The 19,240-nt window shown below is 45.1% G+C and overlaps 1 protein-coding gene across 1 annotated transcript in view; it reads left to right on the top strand.

The window, feature by feature from the left end:
* Positions 1 to 19,240, top strand: part of LOC126340731 (zinc finger protein 236) — a 399,187-nt gene that overhangs the window by 45,078 nt on the left and 334,869 nt on the right. Inside the window, exons 7-8 of the mRNA XM_050001718.1 lie at positions 2,120 to 2,480; positions 14,942 to 15,216. Coding sequence (XP_049857675.1) covers positions 2,120 to 2,480; positions 14,942 to 15,216 — 636 coding nt within the window. The remainder of the gene's footprint in view (positions 1 to 2,119; positions 2,481 to 14,941; positions 15,217 to 19,240) is intronic.

The following is a 19,240-nucleotide window of genomic DNA, read 5'->3' as shown; positions in this document are numbered from 1 at the left end:
GTTGCCATGGATTATAAAGCGTATATAAGGCGCCCTCTAGTCTGTGCAGCGACTCTCCTCTACCTCCTGTACACGGCAGACATGCCCCAACCCCCCCTCCAGTACACCTCTTGCAAGTTACATAAACGGCTAATATGGAAGGACTACAACGCCCTCTACTCCATGTGATGAGGACGCCGTTGCCATGGATTATAAAGCGTATATAAGGCGCCCTCTAGTCTGTGTAGCTCCTACCCTCCAACCATCCCAACGCCTTCTCCAGAATCACCTTGACCTTTTTCCTGCATGGTGTAACCAGTGGCTCCTGAAAATCAATCCTTCCAAGATCCAGGCAATCATCATAGGTCGTACCACACGCTCCTTCCGGCTCATGGATTTCTCCCTTACCGTCTGCGCCCGTCCTATCCGCGTCACCCCCACCGTCACCTGCATTGGACTCACCATTGACCATCACCTCACCTGGATCCCTCACTCCACTCCACCCAATCCAAAGCCCACAACCGCCTCCAACTCCTCAAACTCCTCTCTGGCCGGGCATGGGGGTTGTACCCCTCTACCATCCTGCACACCTACAAATCCTTAATCCGTCCCATCTTCTGTTATGCCAGTCACGCCTGGATATCTGCCCCCCCCCCAATTCTATAAGTCCTTCCAGATCCTTCAGCGTCATGCACTCCACCTCGTCTTCCGTATACGCCTCTTGTCCCCCATGCGGATCCTCTATGACCTCATTCCTTTCCCCCAGCAGCACCTATTCCTCGAACATATCCGTATACTCTACACCTCCTGCCGCCTTGATCCTCCTCACCCCCTGGTTGCTCCTCTCCTCTTCGACTCCAGCCCTCTGGCACGCTTTCACTATTGTGTCCCCCTTACCCTGCATGTCTACACCCTTCATCTCCTTTCGCAAGGTGGCGTTCATCAACCCCCCTCCCTGATGATGCCCTCTCTCCCTCCATTTATCCCTCCTGTCAACTCTGATCCTCACTCGCCCTCCTTTCCTCTATCCTTTTCTCAGGCTCCCTCTCCCCCCTTCCATCCTCTTTTCTCACCACCTCCCCTCTTTCTGCCCCCTTCTCTCCCCGGAGTCCTTTTGCATTTCCTTCCTCTGCCTTTTCTCATTTTTCTCGCATCTGCCCTGCCCCTCTCCCCCCTTATGAGTCCTCTCCCTCCTTGGTTCCCCTCCCCCCTTTTCGTTTATTCCTCTCCTCCCTGCTTGGTTTTACCTGTCCTCCAGGTCTCCCCCCCCCCCCCCCCCCCCATCAGCCCATGGCTCGGGAGTGTCATCTCTGTGCCGCCATTTTAATGCAGTGTTTTACAGTGAGTGTTTTAAAGTGCGTGTCCCGTGTTGTGTGTCTTTTGGGAAGTGTTGCGAATGGCCATCATACTGTCGTTGGGTGTGATTTTTTATTTCTTGCGAACTGAAACCAGACTGTCGCCATGTGATTTTAATTGTGGGTCTACTATGTTACTTGTCTGATTCCTGTGTATTTTATTAACATTGCCAACCTCTTTGCTTTCTGTTTTAACTTTCCGCATTTTTCCGCCATTTTACACTTTAAGTAACCGTTTTATCGCCTGTTCCTTGTTTCTTTTCTTCTTCCGTTTTCAAAAAATGTCTGTAGGCTGTAGAGCAGCGTACTAAGCTGCTGCCAGCCCGATCCCTTCGGGGGGAATTGAAACTCAATGAAGGAAAAAAAAAAGACTGTGTAGCGAGAACGTCATACGAACTCACCAGCTGCTACCATGACCACGGGCTAGTCTCGCACAGTTTCCTGCCGTTATGTTACCGGAGTGACACCACCAGCAGTCGACCAGTGGGTAACATAGTCCAAATTTACGTAATTTTAGCTGTTGTATAATGCAATCTTTCTGACAGATACTTATAATTTCACAGTGTAAACGCCCAGAAGATGACCCCTACGTCGGGTTGAAACCGGTTGGTGGTATAATAATAATAAATGTGATTAAGACTGTTTTGGAATAATTGATTAATCACACTAATCGCTGCTTCATTTTCGAATAATTGAGGTATTTCACAAGTGTGAGTCCGCACGTGTATCCCAGCTTAGACTTTGATGGATATGGAATGGAAGAAGAACAACGAGCGCTGTTCCAGGTGTGCGATGTGCGGCATGAAGTTCGCCTTGGCGCAGCAGCTGGCGCGGCACGTGCGCGACAAGGCGTGCGCGTTCCCCACGCAGGGCGCCGCTGCAGAGCAGAGCAGCCAGGAGCAGCCGGAAGCAGCGGCGGCGACTTCGGCCGTGGCAGACGCGGACCCTGCTCAGCAAGTCGAAGAGGAACCTCAGCAGGCCCCAGAGGAGGCGGCCGGGGCTCCGCCTGCCTCTGCCGCAGACTGCGACCCGTTGTCCACGGCAGTCGCTGTCGAGTCCGAGGCATCGGAGGGGCTACTCAAAGAACACGCGTGCACCCAGTGCCCCTACCGCTGCTCCACGCGGGTCGATCTCTTATTCCACACGGTGAGTAGCCTACCTCTGGCGAGCGTTACTCGTCTCTTCTGCGAGCAGTCTCCATGTTGTTGTTGTGGTCTTCAGTCCAGAGACCGGTTTGTTGCAGCTCTCCATGCTACTCTATCCTGTGCAAGCTAATTCATCTCCCAGAACCCACTGCAACCCACATCCTTCTGAATCTGCTTAGTGTATTCACCTCATGGCCTCCCTCTATGATTCTTACCTTCCACACTGCCCCCCAATACTAATTTGGTGATCCCTTGATGCCTCAGAATATGCCCTACCAACCGATCCCTTCTTCTAGTCAAGTTGTGACACAAGCTCCTCTTCTCCCCAATTCTGTTCAATACCTCCTCATTAGTTATGTGATCTACCCATCTAATCTTCAGCATTCTTCTGTAGCACCACATTTCGAAAGCTTCTATTCTCTTCTTCTCTAAACTATTTATCGTCCATGTTTCACTTCCATACATGGCTACACTCCATACAAATACTTTCAGAAAGGACTTTCTGACACTAAAATCTGCACTCGATGTTAACAAAATTCTCGTCTTCAGAAACGCTTTCCTTGCCATTGCCAGTTTACATTTTATATCATCTCTACTTCGACCATCATCAGTTATTTTGCTCCCCCAAATAAAACTCATTTACTGCTTTAAGTGTCTCATTTCCTAATCTAATTCCATCAGCATCACCCGACTTAATTCGACTACATTCCATTATCCTCGTTTTGCTTTTGTTGATGTTCATCTTATATCCTCCTTTCAAGACACTGTCCATTCCATTCAACTGCTCTTCCAAGTCCTTTGCTGTCTCTGACAGAATTACAATGTAATCGGCGAACCTCAAAGTTTTTATTTCTTCTCCGTGGATTGTAATACCTACTCCGAACTTTTATTTTGTTTCCTTTCTTGCTTGCTCAATATACAGATTGAATAACATCGGGGAAAGGCTACAACCCTGTCTCACTCCCTTCCCAACCACTGCTTCCCTTTCATGCCCCTCGACTCTTATAACTGCCGTCTGGTTTCTGTACAAATTGTAAATAGCCTTTCGCTTCCTGTATTTGACCCCTACCACCTTCAGAATTTCAAACAGAGTATTCCAGTCAACATTGTCAAAAGCTTTTTCTAAGTCTACAAAAGCTAGAAACGTAGGTTTGCCTTTCCATAATCTATCTTCTAAGGTATGTCGTAGGGTCAGTATTGCCTCACGTGTTCCAACATTTCTGCGGAACCCAAACTGATCTTTCCCGAGGTCGGCTTCTACCAGTTTTTCCATGCGTCTGTAAAGACTTCGCGTTAGTATTTTGCAGCCGTGCCTTATTTAACTGATAGTTCGGTAATTTTCACATCTGTCTAATGCTACTTTCTTTGGGATTGGAATTATTATATTCTTCTTGAAGTCTGAGGGTATTTCGCCTGTCTCATACATCTTGCTCACTAGATGGTAGAGTTTTGTTAGGCCTGGTTCTCCCAAGGCTAGCAGTAGCTCTAATGGAATGTTGTCTACTCCCGTGGTCTTGTTTCGACTTACGTCTTTCAGTGCTGTGTCAAACTCTTCACTCTGCTTAGCCATTTTGCACTTCCTGTCGATCTCATTTTTGAGAAGTCTATATTCCTTTTCGCCTGCTTCATTTACTGCATTTTTGTATTTTCTCCTTTCATCAGTTAGATTCAATATCTCTTCTGTTATCCAACGATTTCTATCAGCCCTCGTCTTTTTACCTACATGATCCTCTGCTGCCTTCGCTATTTCATCTCTCAACCCATTCTTCTTCTACTGTATTTATTCCCCCCATTCTCCATACTAATAATAAATCTGTAAAACTGCCGTGCCTGTTTGCTTGTCTTTTTGAACAGGCTAGTCTCCAAAGGACTAGAGGAACTTTCGTGACGTTTTCCACGGTAACTTGAGCATAGCTTCGGGTACCGTTAGGCATTATTTAAACCAAAATAGGATCGCGGAAAAAAGATATCATAAGTGAAAGCGTTATCCACACTGTAGTGAGGTGACAAAAGTCGTGGGATAGCGATGTGTACACATACAACTGGCGGTAGTGTTGCGTATACGAGACATCAAAGAGCAGATTATTGGATGAGCTGTCATTTGTAGCCAGTTGATTCATGTGAAAACGTTTGCGATGTGATTATGGCCACACGACGGGAATTAACAGAATCTGAAGGCGCAATGGTAGTTGTAGCTAGACGAATGAGACATTCCACTTCGGAAATCGTTAGGAAATTCAATACTCCGAGATCCACAGTGTCAAGAGACAGTACCTCTCACCACCGACAGCGCATTACTCGACGGCTTTCGCTTAACGACCGACAGCAGCGTGTAATGGTACTTGAATTACGTAACCTTTGCGGCACTCATCTCAACCTCTCGATACCAGCAATATTCTACTGTGTTCCTGTAAAATAGTGAACATATTTCTGTGACAACATTCAGATTTGATTTCGTTATTGTAGAGGTACTTCGATACATCGATATGTATATATTGCAATGATATTATTCTTATGTGTATTCTTTCTTTTGTCACTATGATCTTTGACGTACTTGTAACTCTGATTTTTGGGCGCGTAAGCGGTTATTAGAGAGTCAAACTTTGGTCGTCATGTTAAAAAGACGCAAGTTGTAGACAGTTTATGAAATGTGAACTTTACCAGTGAGGAATATATTTTAAAGTATGTTTTATGTTGTGAAGTGGTGTTTTGGAACGAGTTACGTGACATTGCAACAAAAGTAATAAAAAAGAAGTGTAACTTAAATTCGGAGTGCTGATTACTTTCTTTACATCACCATTGTCCTAACTTGCAAAAGTTTAATCTTCAAGAATGGCTTATGAAACACATCTGTAAAGCTTTTTGAATATCGCAGACTAACACCTAGGCCTCTTTGCATCCGAGCTTGGAATCATCACATCCTAGATTTTCGACGATTGAGTCATGAGTTCACAACGAGATCAGCGTGGGAAACACGAAAAGATGAGTGCCTAGTTTATCCATTATTTCAAGAAATGGCTTTATTAACTGTGCTCTAATGACACCTGCCACATAATTCAACTTTGTTGTTGCCCGAAAATGCAGTATTTAGCTGCGTGAGCAACACTACAATAATAATTAATTTTTGACCTTTGTTGTGGTAGGGTTGTTAGAAGCGGCGTTTATGTAGGCTGTTCAGTGCTAACAGGCGAGCAAGACTGTGTGAAATAACCGCAGAAATCAATGAGGGACCTATGACGGACGTATCCGTTGGAGAACTGTGGCGAAATTCGGTGTTAATGGGCAACAGCAGCAGACGACTGACGCGAGTCTCTCGTAACAGCCCGACATCGCCTGCAGCGCCTCTCCTGGGCTCGTGACCGTATCTGTTGGACCCTAGACTGGGTTACGGGGCTTCCTTATTAAATTAACAGAAATAGTTTTTGTAATACTCAAGGTTATGTGAATATAAGTGGGCTTCCTCTCAGGAGTCATTTGTTTTATTTTTGAAATTTTAAATGTGTCGTTATTCACTGGACATGGAACTCCGTTTTTACCTTATAACATGTTCGTGAATATTGAAATTTTTATTTATGTATTATACAGACAGTACAACACAATTAGAATATGGACAAGAGAGTAAACGTGCGTTTTAATACAAAGCGGAAATCACGTTAACCAGCTCCTGTCTCTCCTGAGGTCAGACTTCGCCTCCGCTTCCACCTCAACGGTAGCTGCCGCTGACCGGCTTTAGCGATGTGCGACACGCGAAGCAGATTACGCGATGGAGGATAGCTGTATGGCGCCATCTTGTTACGTCCTGTACAACCCTTAGTACAGGTAGAGAAACTAAATGTGTATGAGTGGGCAGAGATTTGAACCTCCGTCCTCCACAATGCGAGATCGTAATTGGAAAAAGCGACATTGCAGTAGAAAGATTTTTAAGTTGAGTTTAACAGATTATAATAGTCATCGGCTGTTGACATAACGAGTAAAGTGTTCCTTTCGACTAGGTCTCGGAATCAGGGAAGGGACAACCGGCTGGTTTTAACAACCGATTGGCCAGTTGACTGCTTTTTCGTTCATCCGGTTTTTCCAGCCACATGAATCAAATAAATTAAGCTAATCTCTGTGCCCACATCAGCTGTACGTATGTTTTTCACTCAGTCTTCGCGTTTCAGTGGTTTCACTTGATGTGCGACTACCGACTGATCCTAGTCTACGACGGTTACATCATTTGTTGATGTTGTTGTTGGTGTGGCCTTCAGACCAAAAACTGGTTTGATGCGGCTTACCACGCTAGACAGTCTCGTGTAAGTCTCTTCATCTCTGGATAAATATTGCAACCTCCACTTGAAACTGTTTGCTGTGTACATTACTTCATCTCCCTCCACAGTTTTTACCTCCCATACTTCCCTCCAGTAGCAAATTGACGTTTCCTTGATGCATCAAGATGTATCCTATCAATTGCTCCCTTCTTTTAGCCAATCTGAGCCATAAATTGCTTGTTTTCCAATTTGATTCAGTACCTCCTCATCACTTATTATATTTACCCATCGACATCTCAGCATTCTTTTGCAGCACTGTATTTCAAAGGTTTCTTTTCTCTTATTGTCTGAATTTCTTATTGTCCTCGTTTAACTTCCATGAAAGACTACAGTTCACAGAAAGACTCTCAGGAAAGACATCCTAACACATTTATATTAGATGTTGTTTTTTGGAAATTCTTTACTTACTATTGCATTTTATTTCCTTTCTACTTCGGCTATTACCAGTTATTCTGCTGCCCAAATAGCAAATCTCAAGCACCACATTTAGTGCCTCGTTTCCTAATCTATTTCCCTCAGCTTGGCTTGATTTAAATCGACTACATTCCATTACCCTTGTTTCACTTCTATTGATGTTCATCTTAAGCCCCTTTTCAAGACACTATCCATCCTGTACAACTGCTGTTCGAAGACTTTTGCCATCTCTGACAAAATTACAGTGTTATCGGCAAAAGTCAAAGTTTTTGTGTATTGTCCCTGAACTTTAAGCATTCCAAATTTCTCCTTGGTTTCGTTCACGGCTTGATCTGTGTACAGATTGAGTGACATGGGCGATAGGCTGCAGCCATGTCTCACTCCATTGTCACCTACTGCTTCCCTTTCATGTCCTTAGACTCTTGTAACTGCAATCTTGTTTCTGTACAAGTTGTAAATAATCTTTTGCTCCCTTCATTTTATCCCCGATACCTTGAAAATGTGAACGAATGTAGTTCAGTCAACATTGTCCAACGCTTACTTTACATCTATGAATGCAACAACAGTATGTTTGTCGTTCTTCTACTTATCTACAACGATAAGTCGTTGGTCTGTTATATGTATGTTTTATCTCATTCAATGGGTAAAAGTATTTTCACTTATATACTTGTCCAGCCTTTCCAGTCATACATGATCCGCCACTGGAGTTTCGATAGAAAAGTAGCGTACCTTATTTTAGAATAACGTAAATAAAAAATATAGTTATAAAAAATTAACTATTTTTGTTTTTTAAATTTCTGTATTTGTTTGCTTCAATACACGTTTCTCGGTCTTCTGTCACTGAATATCAGCGTTTGGTTCGTTTTAAAACTTTGATATTTGTTTCTACATTGTAAGTTTGTGTTTAAATAAATAAACAATTACTGTTTTATTTAAATTTATTCAAGCCGTGTATATCTCTACCCGCCAGTTCACTTCGATCACCCATAATTCTGTTTCTGAGGGGACACGAACAGGAACCATAGAGGAAACATTTTTTCTGTTGTTTGGTGGCTTAATCAAACTGCCTTGTAAGCACCTAGTGCCACGATTCGTTACTTTTCTTTGAACTTCCCTAATTCAACAAAATTTGACAATGTTAATTTCTTCGTTGCTAGCACCTCAAGGAAAGTTTACACTCATTTTTATGTCCCCAGCGATTCATCTGCTTAATTAGTAATGCATTAATTGCTCAATTAATAGCAGTATATTAATCGGTTTTAAATAATAAAAAGAAGAATTAGTCTTTTCAGTGCATACTTAAATGAACATGTATAAATGCTTATTTTTACTATGATGAACCCCCTGAGATCTCTTCAGCTACCTCAGGATGTATGTGTTCCCTTTAGGAGTATGTGTACCCTGTTATGAAGCACTGTATGATTTTAACCAGTGAAGGTACAACAGACAGCTTTCACACAGATGAATGAATGAACGGATATCTCAGTCGACTAACTTGCTAAAATGGATTACCGTTGAAACAACAAAGATATAGTTCAGTCGACTGAAAGTCTGTAGACTGCTTTCACTTGAAAAGAAAGAATGAATAATTTAGTCAATATGCAAAACTACAGCAGACTATATTGACTATTGTCATTCGGTCACTCCCACAGACTATTTTCACTGAAATAACGGATGGCTGAATCAGTCGATGCGTAAAACTGCAACCGAATGAGTAGCTGTGGCTATGAGGACTTGCGCGACGAAGTCCTTGGATAAAAATTCTCGGTAAATTTGCCGCCTCGAATTCTAATAAGATCGCAAGCTTCTCATAACTCCCTCCATCACTATCTTCAGGGGCTATGCATGACTTCGTGAAACTGGCGAGGCTCCCATTTTATGCCAAAAAAGGCGACATCTGATTGACTGAATTACTTAATCATGGCATCATGAAAATACCGCATACTGATGTGGCGCCCTCTATCGATTACTCTGGGCTTTCCTTTTTATTTATTTATTTTTGAATTTAGTGTTTCTTCACGCACGCCCCTTATGTTTTTTCCTTTTACGTTAAGAAGAATTTTACGGTTTAACTGAAGAGGAGTAACCCATGCCGCAGTGCCGCGAAGTTGTATCAGGTAACTACATCCTGCTTATTACAGCTAATATGTGGGATTAACTGCTTTCAACTGTTAGTGGTCCATTGAAGTCTTACATTACCTTCACTTTCTGCCGTATTATATACCTTCTGACTTTCTGTAGCCTGTTTGTCACTAAGATAGGAAGTGTCTGTTTCCCAAGGAAGAGGAACCTTGTTTAAGAAATCTAAGTCTGTGCTTAACTTATTCAAAATGTCCAAACTCTTGACTGAAGAAAAGTGATTACTTCGCTGCAGAGTGAACATTTCATTCTGGAAACATTCATCAGAATGTGGCTAAGGCACGTCTCCGCTGTATAATTTGTTCAACGAGTGGTAGTCCCGCAAGTTTAGGAGGAGAGCTTCTGTGAAGTTTGGAAGATAGGAGACGATGTACCGGCGAAAGTAAAGCTGTGAGGACAGGTCTTGAGTCGTGCTTTGGTTGCTCAGTCGGCTGACGAAATACATGAATGTGGCAGGTGGGGGCTCCCCCAAAAAACGGCGGTGCCTTTTGACAAAATGCCCGCACTCAAAAATTTGGAGGTGCCGTTCTCTAAGCAGTTTTCACCGCACAGCGACAGCTACGTACCGCAGACTACTACACTAGACACGCGCTGTGTTACAGAGCAACAAACTGCGTCGAATTTACATGCTCCTACGAACACGTTACGTCAACACGTATCAAAAATGAACCCTTTCGCTGACGTCCTTGCCTTGACGGTTACAATGGCCGATAGATTTCAAGTAGTATACGGACATTCGGTGAGCACCGGCCTCGTTTTTGAAGTCCGATGCGCCACCCTGACACTGCTGCAGCGGGTGGGCAGTATCGTTTAATTCGAGTATATAACCGTGTGCAAGAGCTGTATCTGAGCACTGCGTCGCAGGTGGACCTCTGCCCGCGCCGGTCTGACGGGCACCATGATAGCTGAAGTGGCACTGTGCTCTCTACATCAACCGGTTTCCGTGGAACATATCTGACCGCCACTCACCCACATCAGCGAGTTCTTGATTGACCTCAGTTACTTACCAGTGGACCTTCTGTAACACGGATGCCCAGCACGTAAGACTATTATCACCTTTACTAACAGAAACAACCCATCAATGTGGTCGCTCAACGGCACCCCTATGTTGGCTGGAACACGATGTGAGGTGCGGTCCACACGCCTTTCCTACCTACGTCGGTGCGTTCGTTGTGGAACGTGGCTGTGTTCGCTACTCGTCAGCGGCTACAGTCCATTCATCTGACGGACGACCCCGTGTGTCTGAGGTGCTCAGTTGTTGATTTGAATGCGCACCGCCTGACCCGTAACGCGACTGGCCATTGCTCGCTGCTCACGCCGGCATTCGTGTTGCGGAGATTACCGGAGTCTGTCTCCCCTGATGATGTACTGCGCCCCGGCAGAGTATATTTTCCAACAACCAGGAGGAATGCCGTTAACTGGCTAAAAGGCATGGCCCTTTACTGAATACTTCGTGAGGCACACAGGCGTTTTGATCCGTGCTGATGACGACACATGCGGCTTCCAGCCGGCACCCAAAGTACAGGACCCACTCCGCTAGTTATTTAGGTTCTTTATTTTCGGACCCTCCTGTACATTGGAGCTTTCCGGGCACGATACGCTGTTATTGAAGAAGATATCTGGAGTATATTGATCCTCTGAGGACGGAATGGGGGAGAAACCCCTACCAATAGACGAGAAGACGGCTCGGACGCTCGTCGCGGCAGTCGTGACGGCGGGATAGCCAGGCATCGGGTGTCAACCGCTGCCCTACCCGCCGTCCTGCTCCAGGAGAGGTTCCCTTTCAAGATGACAAAACAAACAAGACGGAAACAAAAGTCTGTTAAACGCAATTATGCGGTCACAGAGGTCCTGAGTTCGAGTTCTCGTATCGGTCCGGGACACAGTTTTAATCTGCCAGGAAGTTTCATATCAGCGCACAGTTCGCTGAAGTGAAAATTTCACTGTGGAACATGACAGCAGTGAATCACAAAGCAGTAGTAAGGAACACGTAGTGATATGACGCAGCCCCTCGGCCACTGCGGCATGAGTTCCTCGTCTTCTGTTGGAACAAATTAGGTCCTAAAATTCTTCTTAAGACAAAAGGAATGAAGCTAAGGAGTGTGCGTGAAGAAACACGAAATTCGAGAAAATAACGACCGCCCTACTGCCAATACAGTGAGTTCGTGCACTCTATCCAGTGTTTGTCACGTGCACGCTTCCATGCATTCATCTACATCTACATGGATACTCTGCAATTCACATTCAAGTGCCTGGCAGAGGGTTCATCTAACCACCTTCACAAATCTCTATTATTCCAATCTCGTATAGCGCGTGAAAAGAATAAACACCTATATCTTTCTATACGAGCTCTGATTTCCCATACTTTATCGGGGTGATCGTTCCTCCCTATGTAGGTCGGTGTCAATAAAATATTTTCGCATTCAGAATTGGTGATTGGAATTTCGTGAGAAGATTCCGTTGCAAAGAAAAACGCCTTTTTTTTTTTTTTAATGATTTCCAGCCCAAATCCTGTATCATTTCTGTGACACTCTCTCCCATATTTTGCGATAATACAAACCGTGCTGCGTTTCTTGGAACTTTTTCGATGTACTCCATCAGTCCTACCTGGTAAGGATCCCACACCGCGCAGCAGTATTCTAAAAGAGGACGGAAAAGCGTAGTGGAAGCAGTCTCCTTAGTAGGTCTGTTACATTTTCTAAGTGTCCTGCCAATAAAACGCAGTCTTTGGTTAGCCTTTCCCAAGACATTTTCTATGTGTTCCTTCGAATTTAAGTTGTTCGTAATTGTAATACCTAGGTATTTTGTTGAATTTACAGCTTTTAGATTAGACTGATGTATCGTGTGACCGAAGTTTAACGGATTCCGTTTAGCACTCATGTGGATGACATTACACTTTTCGTTATTTAGGGTCAATTTCCACTTTTCGTACCATTCAAATATCTTTTCTACAGCGATTTGCAGTTTGTTTTGATCTTCTGATGATTTTATTAGTCGATGAACGACAGCATCATCTGCAAACAACCGAATACGGCTGCTTAGATTGCCTCCAGAATCGTTAATATAGATAAGGAACAGCAAAGGGCCTATAACACTACCTTGGGGAACGACAGAAATCACTTCTATTTTACTCGATGACTTTCCGTCTACTACAACTAACTGTAACTTCTCTGACAGGAAATCACCAATCCAGTCACATAACTGAGACGATTTTCCATAAGAACGCAATTTCATTACGAGCCACTTGTGTGGTGCAGTGTCAAAAGCCTTCCGCAAATCCAGGAATACGGAATCAATCTGAAATCCCTTGTCAATAGCACTCAACACTTCATGTGAATAAAGAGCTATTTGTGTTTCACAGGAATGATGTTTTCTAAACCCATGTTGACTGTGTGTCAATAAACCGTTTTCTTCGAGGTAATTCATAATGTTCGAACACAATATACACTCCTGGAAATTGAAATAAGAACACCGTGAATTCATTGTCCCAGGAAGGGGAAACTTTATTGACACATTCCTGGGGTCAGATACATCACATGATCACACTGACAGAACCACAGGCACATAGACACAGGCAACAGAGCATGCACAATGTCGGCACTAGTACAGTGTATATCCACCTTTCGCAGCAATGCAGGCTGCTATTCTCCCATGGAGACGATCGTAGAGATGCTGGATGTAGTCCTGTGGAACGGCTTGCCATGCCATTTCCACCTGGCGCCTCAGTTGGACCAGCGTTCGTGCTGGACGTGCAGACCGCGTGAGACGACGCTTCATCCAGTCCCAAACATGCTCAATGGGGGACAGATCCGGAGATCTTGCTGGCCAGGGTAGTTGACTTACACCTTCTAGAGCACGTTGGGTGGCACGGGATACATGTGGACATGCATTGTCCTGTTGGAACAGCAAGTTCCCTTGCCGGTCTAGGAATGGTAGAACGATGGGTTCTATGACGGTTTGGATGTACAGTGCACTATTCAGTGTCCCCTCGACGATCACCAGAGGTGTACGGCCAGTGTAGGAGATCGCTCCCCACACCATGATGCCGGGTGTTGGCCCTGTGTGCCTCGGTCGTATACAGTCCTGATTGTGGCGCTCACCTGCACGGCGCCAAACACGCATACGACCATCATTGGCACCAAGGCAGAAGCGACTCTCATCGCTGAAGACGACACGTCTCCATTCGTCCCTTCATTCACGCCTGTCGCGACACCACTGGAGGCGGGCGTGAGCGGAAGACGGCGTAACGGTGTGCGGGACCGTAGCCCAGCTTCATGGAGACGGTTGCGAATGGTCCTCGCCGATACCCCAGGAGCAACAGTGTCCCTAATTTGCTGGGAAGTGGCGGTGCGGTCCCCTGCGGCACTGCGTAGGATCCTACGGTCTTGGCGTGCATCCGTTCGTCGCTGCGGTCCGGTCCCAGGTCGACGGGCACGTGCACCTTCCGCCGACCACTGGCGACAACATCGATGTACTGTGGAGACCTCACGCCCCACGTGTTGAGCAATTCGGCGGTACGTCCACCCGGCCTCCCGCATGCCCACTATACGCCCTCGCTCAAAGTCCGTCAACTGCACATACGGTTCACGTCGACGCTGTCGCGGCATGCTACCAGTGTTAAAGACTGCGATGGAGCTCCGTATGCCACGGCAAACTGGCTGACACTGACGGCGGCGGTGCACAAATGCTGCGCAGCTAGCGCCATTCGACGGCCAACACCGCGGTTCCTGGTGTGTCCGCTGTGCCGTGCGTGTGATCATTGCTTGTACAGCCCTCTCGCAGTGTCCGGAGCAAGTATGGTGGGTCTGACACACCGGTGTCAATGTGTTCTTTTTTCCATTTCCAGGAGTGTATGTTCTAGAATCCTGGTGCATATCGACGTTAACGATATGGGCGTGTAATTTAGTGGATTACTCCTACTACCTTTGTTGAATATTGGTGTGACCTGTGCAACTTTCCAGTCTTGTTATGATTGTTCAGTATGGAGCTACTGCATCAGCATACTCGGAAAGGAACCCAATTGGTATACAGTCTCGACCAGAAGGATTTAAGTTGTTTTTTTTCTGCGAGGATATTTACTTCTACGTTACTCATGGTGGCAGCTGTTCTCGATTCGAGTTCTGGAATATTTCCTTCGTCTTCTTTTGTGAAGGCATTTCGGAAGGCTGTGTTTAGTAACTCTGCTTCGGCAGCGGTGTCTTCGATAGTACCTCCACTGCAATCGCACAGAGAAGGCATTGTTTCTTGTCGCTAATATACTTCACATACGGCCAGAATCTCTTTGGATTTTCTTCCAGGTTTCGAGACAAAGTTTAGTTGTGGAAACTATTGCTAAGCGCATAACTGGTATCTGTACTGAATTTCTTTTTACCGGTTCCTAATAGTCCGGAACGCGGCGTGTTACGTAAACACAAGGTTATGTTTGACTGTTCGAGTATTCAGTGCCCGCGCTTCGAAGTATGACTCTGTGATAAAAACATCAGTGGAGAGATCGGTTATGAAGTGTTCGACAGTCAGAGATGGCTTCTGCTGACGCCGACGGAGGAAGCCGTCGGAAGCTTGGAATTGTACCCGAACTTGAGGCGGCTGCCCGCGTGCGCAGGTGCTGCACGGCGCGCCGTCCAAGTCGCAGCTGCAGTGTCCCGAGTGCGGCGCCGTGGTGTCCAAGCGGGCGCTGCGCTCGCACCTGTGCGTACACACGGGCGAGCACCCCAGCCGCGCCGCGCTGCTGGCGCGCTCCAAGTTCCCGGCCGCGCCCTGCGCCGTCTGCGGCTTCCGCGCCGCCAACGCCGTCACCATGCGGCGGCACGCGCGCCTCCACGCGCCCCGACCCAGGAACTTCGTCTGCGCCAAGTGCGGCAAGGCCTTCTACGACAAGTGAGTACGCCGGCCTGGCCGCACGCATTTACGAGTGCTACAGTACGAAGGACCCTTGTAGACCATCAAACTTGTGTGTGAAATTCTTTGTCTGCTGTCCACAGATTTGTCAAACAAACCCTCATGTATCAAAAATGTTTGTCAAATGTAACCGCACTTCTGAAGCAGCAGTCGCCAAGTATTTTGACTGGAGTTGCTCTGTGCCAAAACTACGTTTCGATAGTTTTAGTACTCTACATAAATGACTTAGTAAATGGAAGGATTACCGGTAGTATTGGTACAATAGTAGGAAAGGAAATATAAACGAACATGAAAGATAGAAAATGGGGGCCAACGACCTCTCATTTCTTTTTGTTTTGTTAGTTTTTCGTTGTTTTGGTTGTTTGTTTTCATTTCATTAGAACTGCACAGCATTCAATGTTAGTTCATTGTGTATCTTACATCCTTAAAAAAATATAAATTGCCTTTATAACTAATACAAATTAGGTGATCGTGTAACTTCTGTGCTTTTGTGGAACCAAAGCAATTACTTTTGATGCATTTGCTCTTTACATGCACAAAAAAAAGCGCTCCGTCTTCAGGCCACGAGTGGCCTACCGGGACCATCCGACCGCCGTTTCATCCTCAGAGGAGGATGCGGATGGGAGGGGCGTGGGGTCAGCACACCGCTCTCCCGGTCTTTGTGATAGTATTCTTGACCGAAGCCGCTAATATTCTGTGGAGTAGCTCCTCAGTTGGCATCACGAGGCTGAGTGAACCCCGAAAAATGGCAACAGAGGATGGCGGCCTGGATGGTCACCCATGCAAGTGCCGACCACGGCCGACAGCGCTTAACTTCGGTGATCTCACGGGAACCGGTGCATCCATTGCGGCAAGGCCGTTGCCCGCACAAACATATGAGCATTAATATTTATTGGTGTTATTTTGTACTCAGTAGAATGTTCTCAACACTATCAAAAGCAAGAGCTCCCTGATATTACTGATAAATGCAAAAGCTGTGTATCAATAACAGAAACATAAGTTCGTCGAAATATTTAAGCGATGTGTGATATATTTTGGTTTTGCGTTCTTTTTTAATTTTTTTGTTGAGGAAATTGCGTTTTTAACTAGCGCTACATGATAATCTGTATCTTTTTTCCATATTTTTACTACAACATCCCTCTGTTTCATATAACGAATCAACAATTTTCGAGTAAAATGTGAATTAAACATTGATAGTTTCAGTTTCGCTATAAATTCTCTTTATTCTTCAATAACAGACAGTAGGTTAAGTTTTCAGGAAAAAATGTTTCGTTGGTTACTTGACCCTTTACATATTCTCACTCAGTTACTAGACTGTTCACCACTTTCAGTTTTTTGGGACTCTAGTAACAGACTGGTCGCATACGTAAAGCCGATCGTTATGACGTAACGTCCGATAGGTATGCAAGACACTCAACGTACAGGTAACACAATGCGACCTAAACTGACCGAAGCTACTAGGAAAGCTATCAGAAAAAAATGGTTCAAATGGCTTTGAGCACTATGGGAGTTAACTTCTGAGGTCATCAGTCCCCTAGAACTTAGAACTACTTAAACCTAACTAACCTAAGGACATCACACACATCCGTGCCCGAGGCAGGATTCGAACCTGCGACCGTAGCAGCAGCGCGGTACCTGACTGAAGCCGCTAGAGCAGCTCGGGCACAGCGGCCGGCTAAGTAGCCTGTACTACGCACAATCGGCACATGCAGAAAGGCAGATGGATGCATTAGGAGGACAGGAGATAAACGTAAGTGAAAGCCACAACCATATATTTGTGAATAGAAATAGCTAGATTTAACTGAGCTGCCAACAATCACTACAAATCTCATATCTAAGCATGTATAATTAAATATTTTTCTTTGTATTGTAGACCACTGAAGATGGCTAGCATGAATAGGCGAAACCTTTTTAGTACACACAAATACATTTAGCGGATAAATAGGGATTTTTTTAAAATCTGCATGATAATTTATGTATATGGTTTTCATTATTTTATGCTTGCTGTCATGACGTAGTCACAGTTAGAGACTTGCGGCTCACTACCAAGTCAGTACACCCCTGCTTTACACCATGAAGTCTGGAGATATTTCTTCAACCAACAACAGAGTTCACCAAAACTTTGTCTGGCCCAATAGCAGAATGGTCAGCTTGACAGGACTGGCATTCTAAGGGGCCCGGCTTCGATTCTCGGCTGCGTCGGGGATTTTCTCCGCTCAGGGACTGGGTGTCGTGTTGTCCTCATCATTTCATGCTCATCCAGTGCGCAGGTCGCCCAATGTGGCGTCTAATGTAATAAGACCTGCACCAAGGCGGCCGGACCTGCCCCGGAAGGGGCCTCCCGGCCAATGACGCCAAACGCTCATTTCCATTTACCAAAACTTTTAACAGACGCACAAGAGAAATTAAAAAGTAAAAAAAGTCTTGTTTCTCATCAATAATTCAAGCAGGTGCGGAAATTTCACGTACTCTACCTTTTGTTAAGAGTATACATGTTATATTTCGAATTGTTACCAGTGTCCAGAAGTCGAGACACTAGAAAATCCGTGTAAGGATTATGCAGAACGGGTCATGACATTTCAAGAAATCGCAACATCACGCTAAAATCAGGACCTCTGACAGCTATAATCTAATGCCACTGAACAGTAGAATTCCTGTGAATAACGTGGCCTGGACACGCGCAGTCGGAAGGGCAACCGTGGGCAGTGCGGAAGTGGTGGGCGTTACAAGCAGGCGGTCGGTGCGCTGTGTGGGAAATACCAAGCACTGGAGCGGAAGTGCCGTTCTAAACTGAACCCTACGCTCATGTTTTTCTGTAAATATTAAGTGGAGCATCTCTACGCCCACACTTGCATGGTGACCATTCAAAAACATCAACTGACTCCCCTGCTTTGGTGAAATTCCCCTGGAAATGCAACAAAGAAGCGATTTATTTTCGCCTGGCTTGTTAACAGTTTCCAACTTTCTGAGAAGCGTCATGAGGGACGAATTTTGAGAAAAAAATACATTTCTCTTGTTGCTATGTTAAAATTTGCTTTCTTTGCCAAAACGCACCGGAGTTTACAAATGTCACTTCACTAACATGTTTATTAAGTGAGGAACTAAGAGCAACTGAGATCATAGCTTGTGGAAAAACACGTCCTCGGTACAAAAATTAACGTGTAATATCTTCACTAATGGTGTTCTAAAATCCACAGCATTTCTGCTTGGGCCAGTTATCGATGTCCATTAAAAATTACATTCTTTCGTCGAATAAATCTGTACTTAGTGGAAAAACATCAAATCTCGCTTAGTACCCATATGGAAAAAAAACTCTCCTCTTTGCGTGGGCATCTGCCAAGATCTCGTTTAGATATCCCAAACCAGTTATGTGATACGAGGAATGTTATGGATATTTCATTCTGGGTTTATCGCAATCGCAGATGAGTGAGCTACATAAGATCAATTATCTTGAGACTGATGACAGATAGAAGGAAGGTAGGAAAATTGAGTTCAGCATCCCATCGACATCGAGGTCATTAGAGACAGAGCACAAGCTCGTATTGTGTCAAGGATGGGAAAAGAAATCAGCTGTGCACTTTCAAAGACATCTGGAGCGATTCAGGAAAATCATGGGAAACCTAAACCTCGGCAGCCAAACAGCGCTCGTCCTGAATCCGAGTCCAGTGTGGTAACCAGTGTTCCACCTCGCTCGGTGGTGAGAGATAGACCTCTATCGAAGTTTAACGAAAAATTCAGTATTTTACCTGATGTTCAAATAGCTCTGAGCACTATGGGACTTAACATCTGAGGTCATCAGTCCCCTAGAACTTACAACTACTTAAACTTAACTAACCTAAGGACATCACACACATTCATGCCCGAGGCAGGATTCGAACCTGCGACCGTAGCAGTCGCGCGGTTCCGGACTGAAGCGTCTAGAACCGCTCCCTCACCGCGGCCGGCTATTTTAGCTGAATTTCATACACAACAACATACTGGGTGGGGCAAATAACAATTCCAG

Source organism: Schistocerca gregaria, chromosome 1 (genome assembly GCF_023897955.1).
Source record: "Schistocerca gregaria isolate iqSchGreg1 chromosome 1, iqSchGreg1.2, whole genome shotgun sequence".
Classification (NCBI taxonomy): domain Eukaryota; kingdom Metazoa; phylum Arthropoda; class Insecta; order Orthoptera; family Acrididae; genus Schistocerca; species Schistocerca gregaria.
Note: the sequence above shows the minus strand (reverse complement) of the source record. Positions and strands in the feature narration are given on the sequence as shown.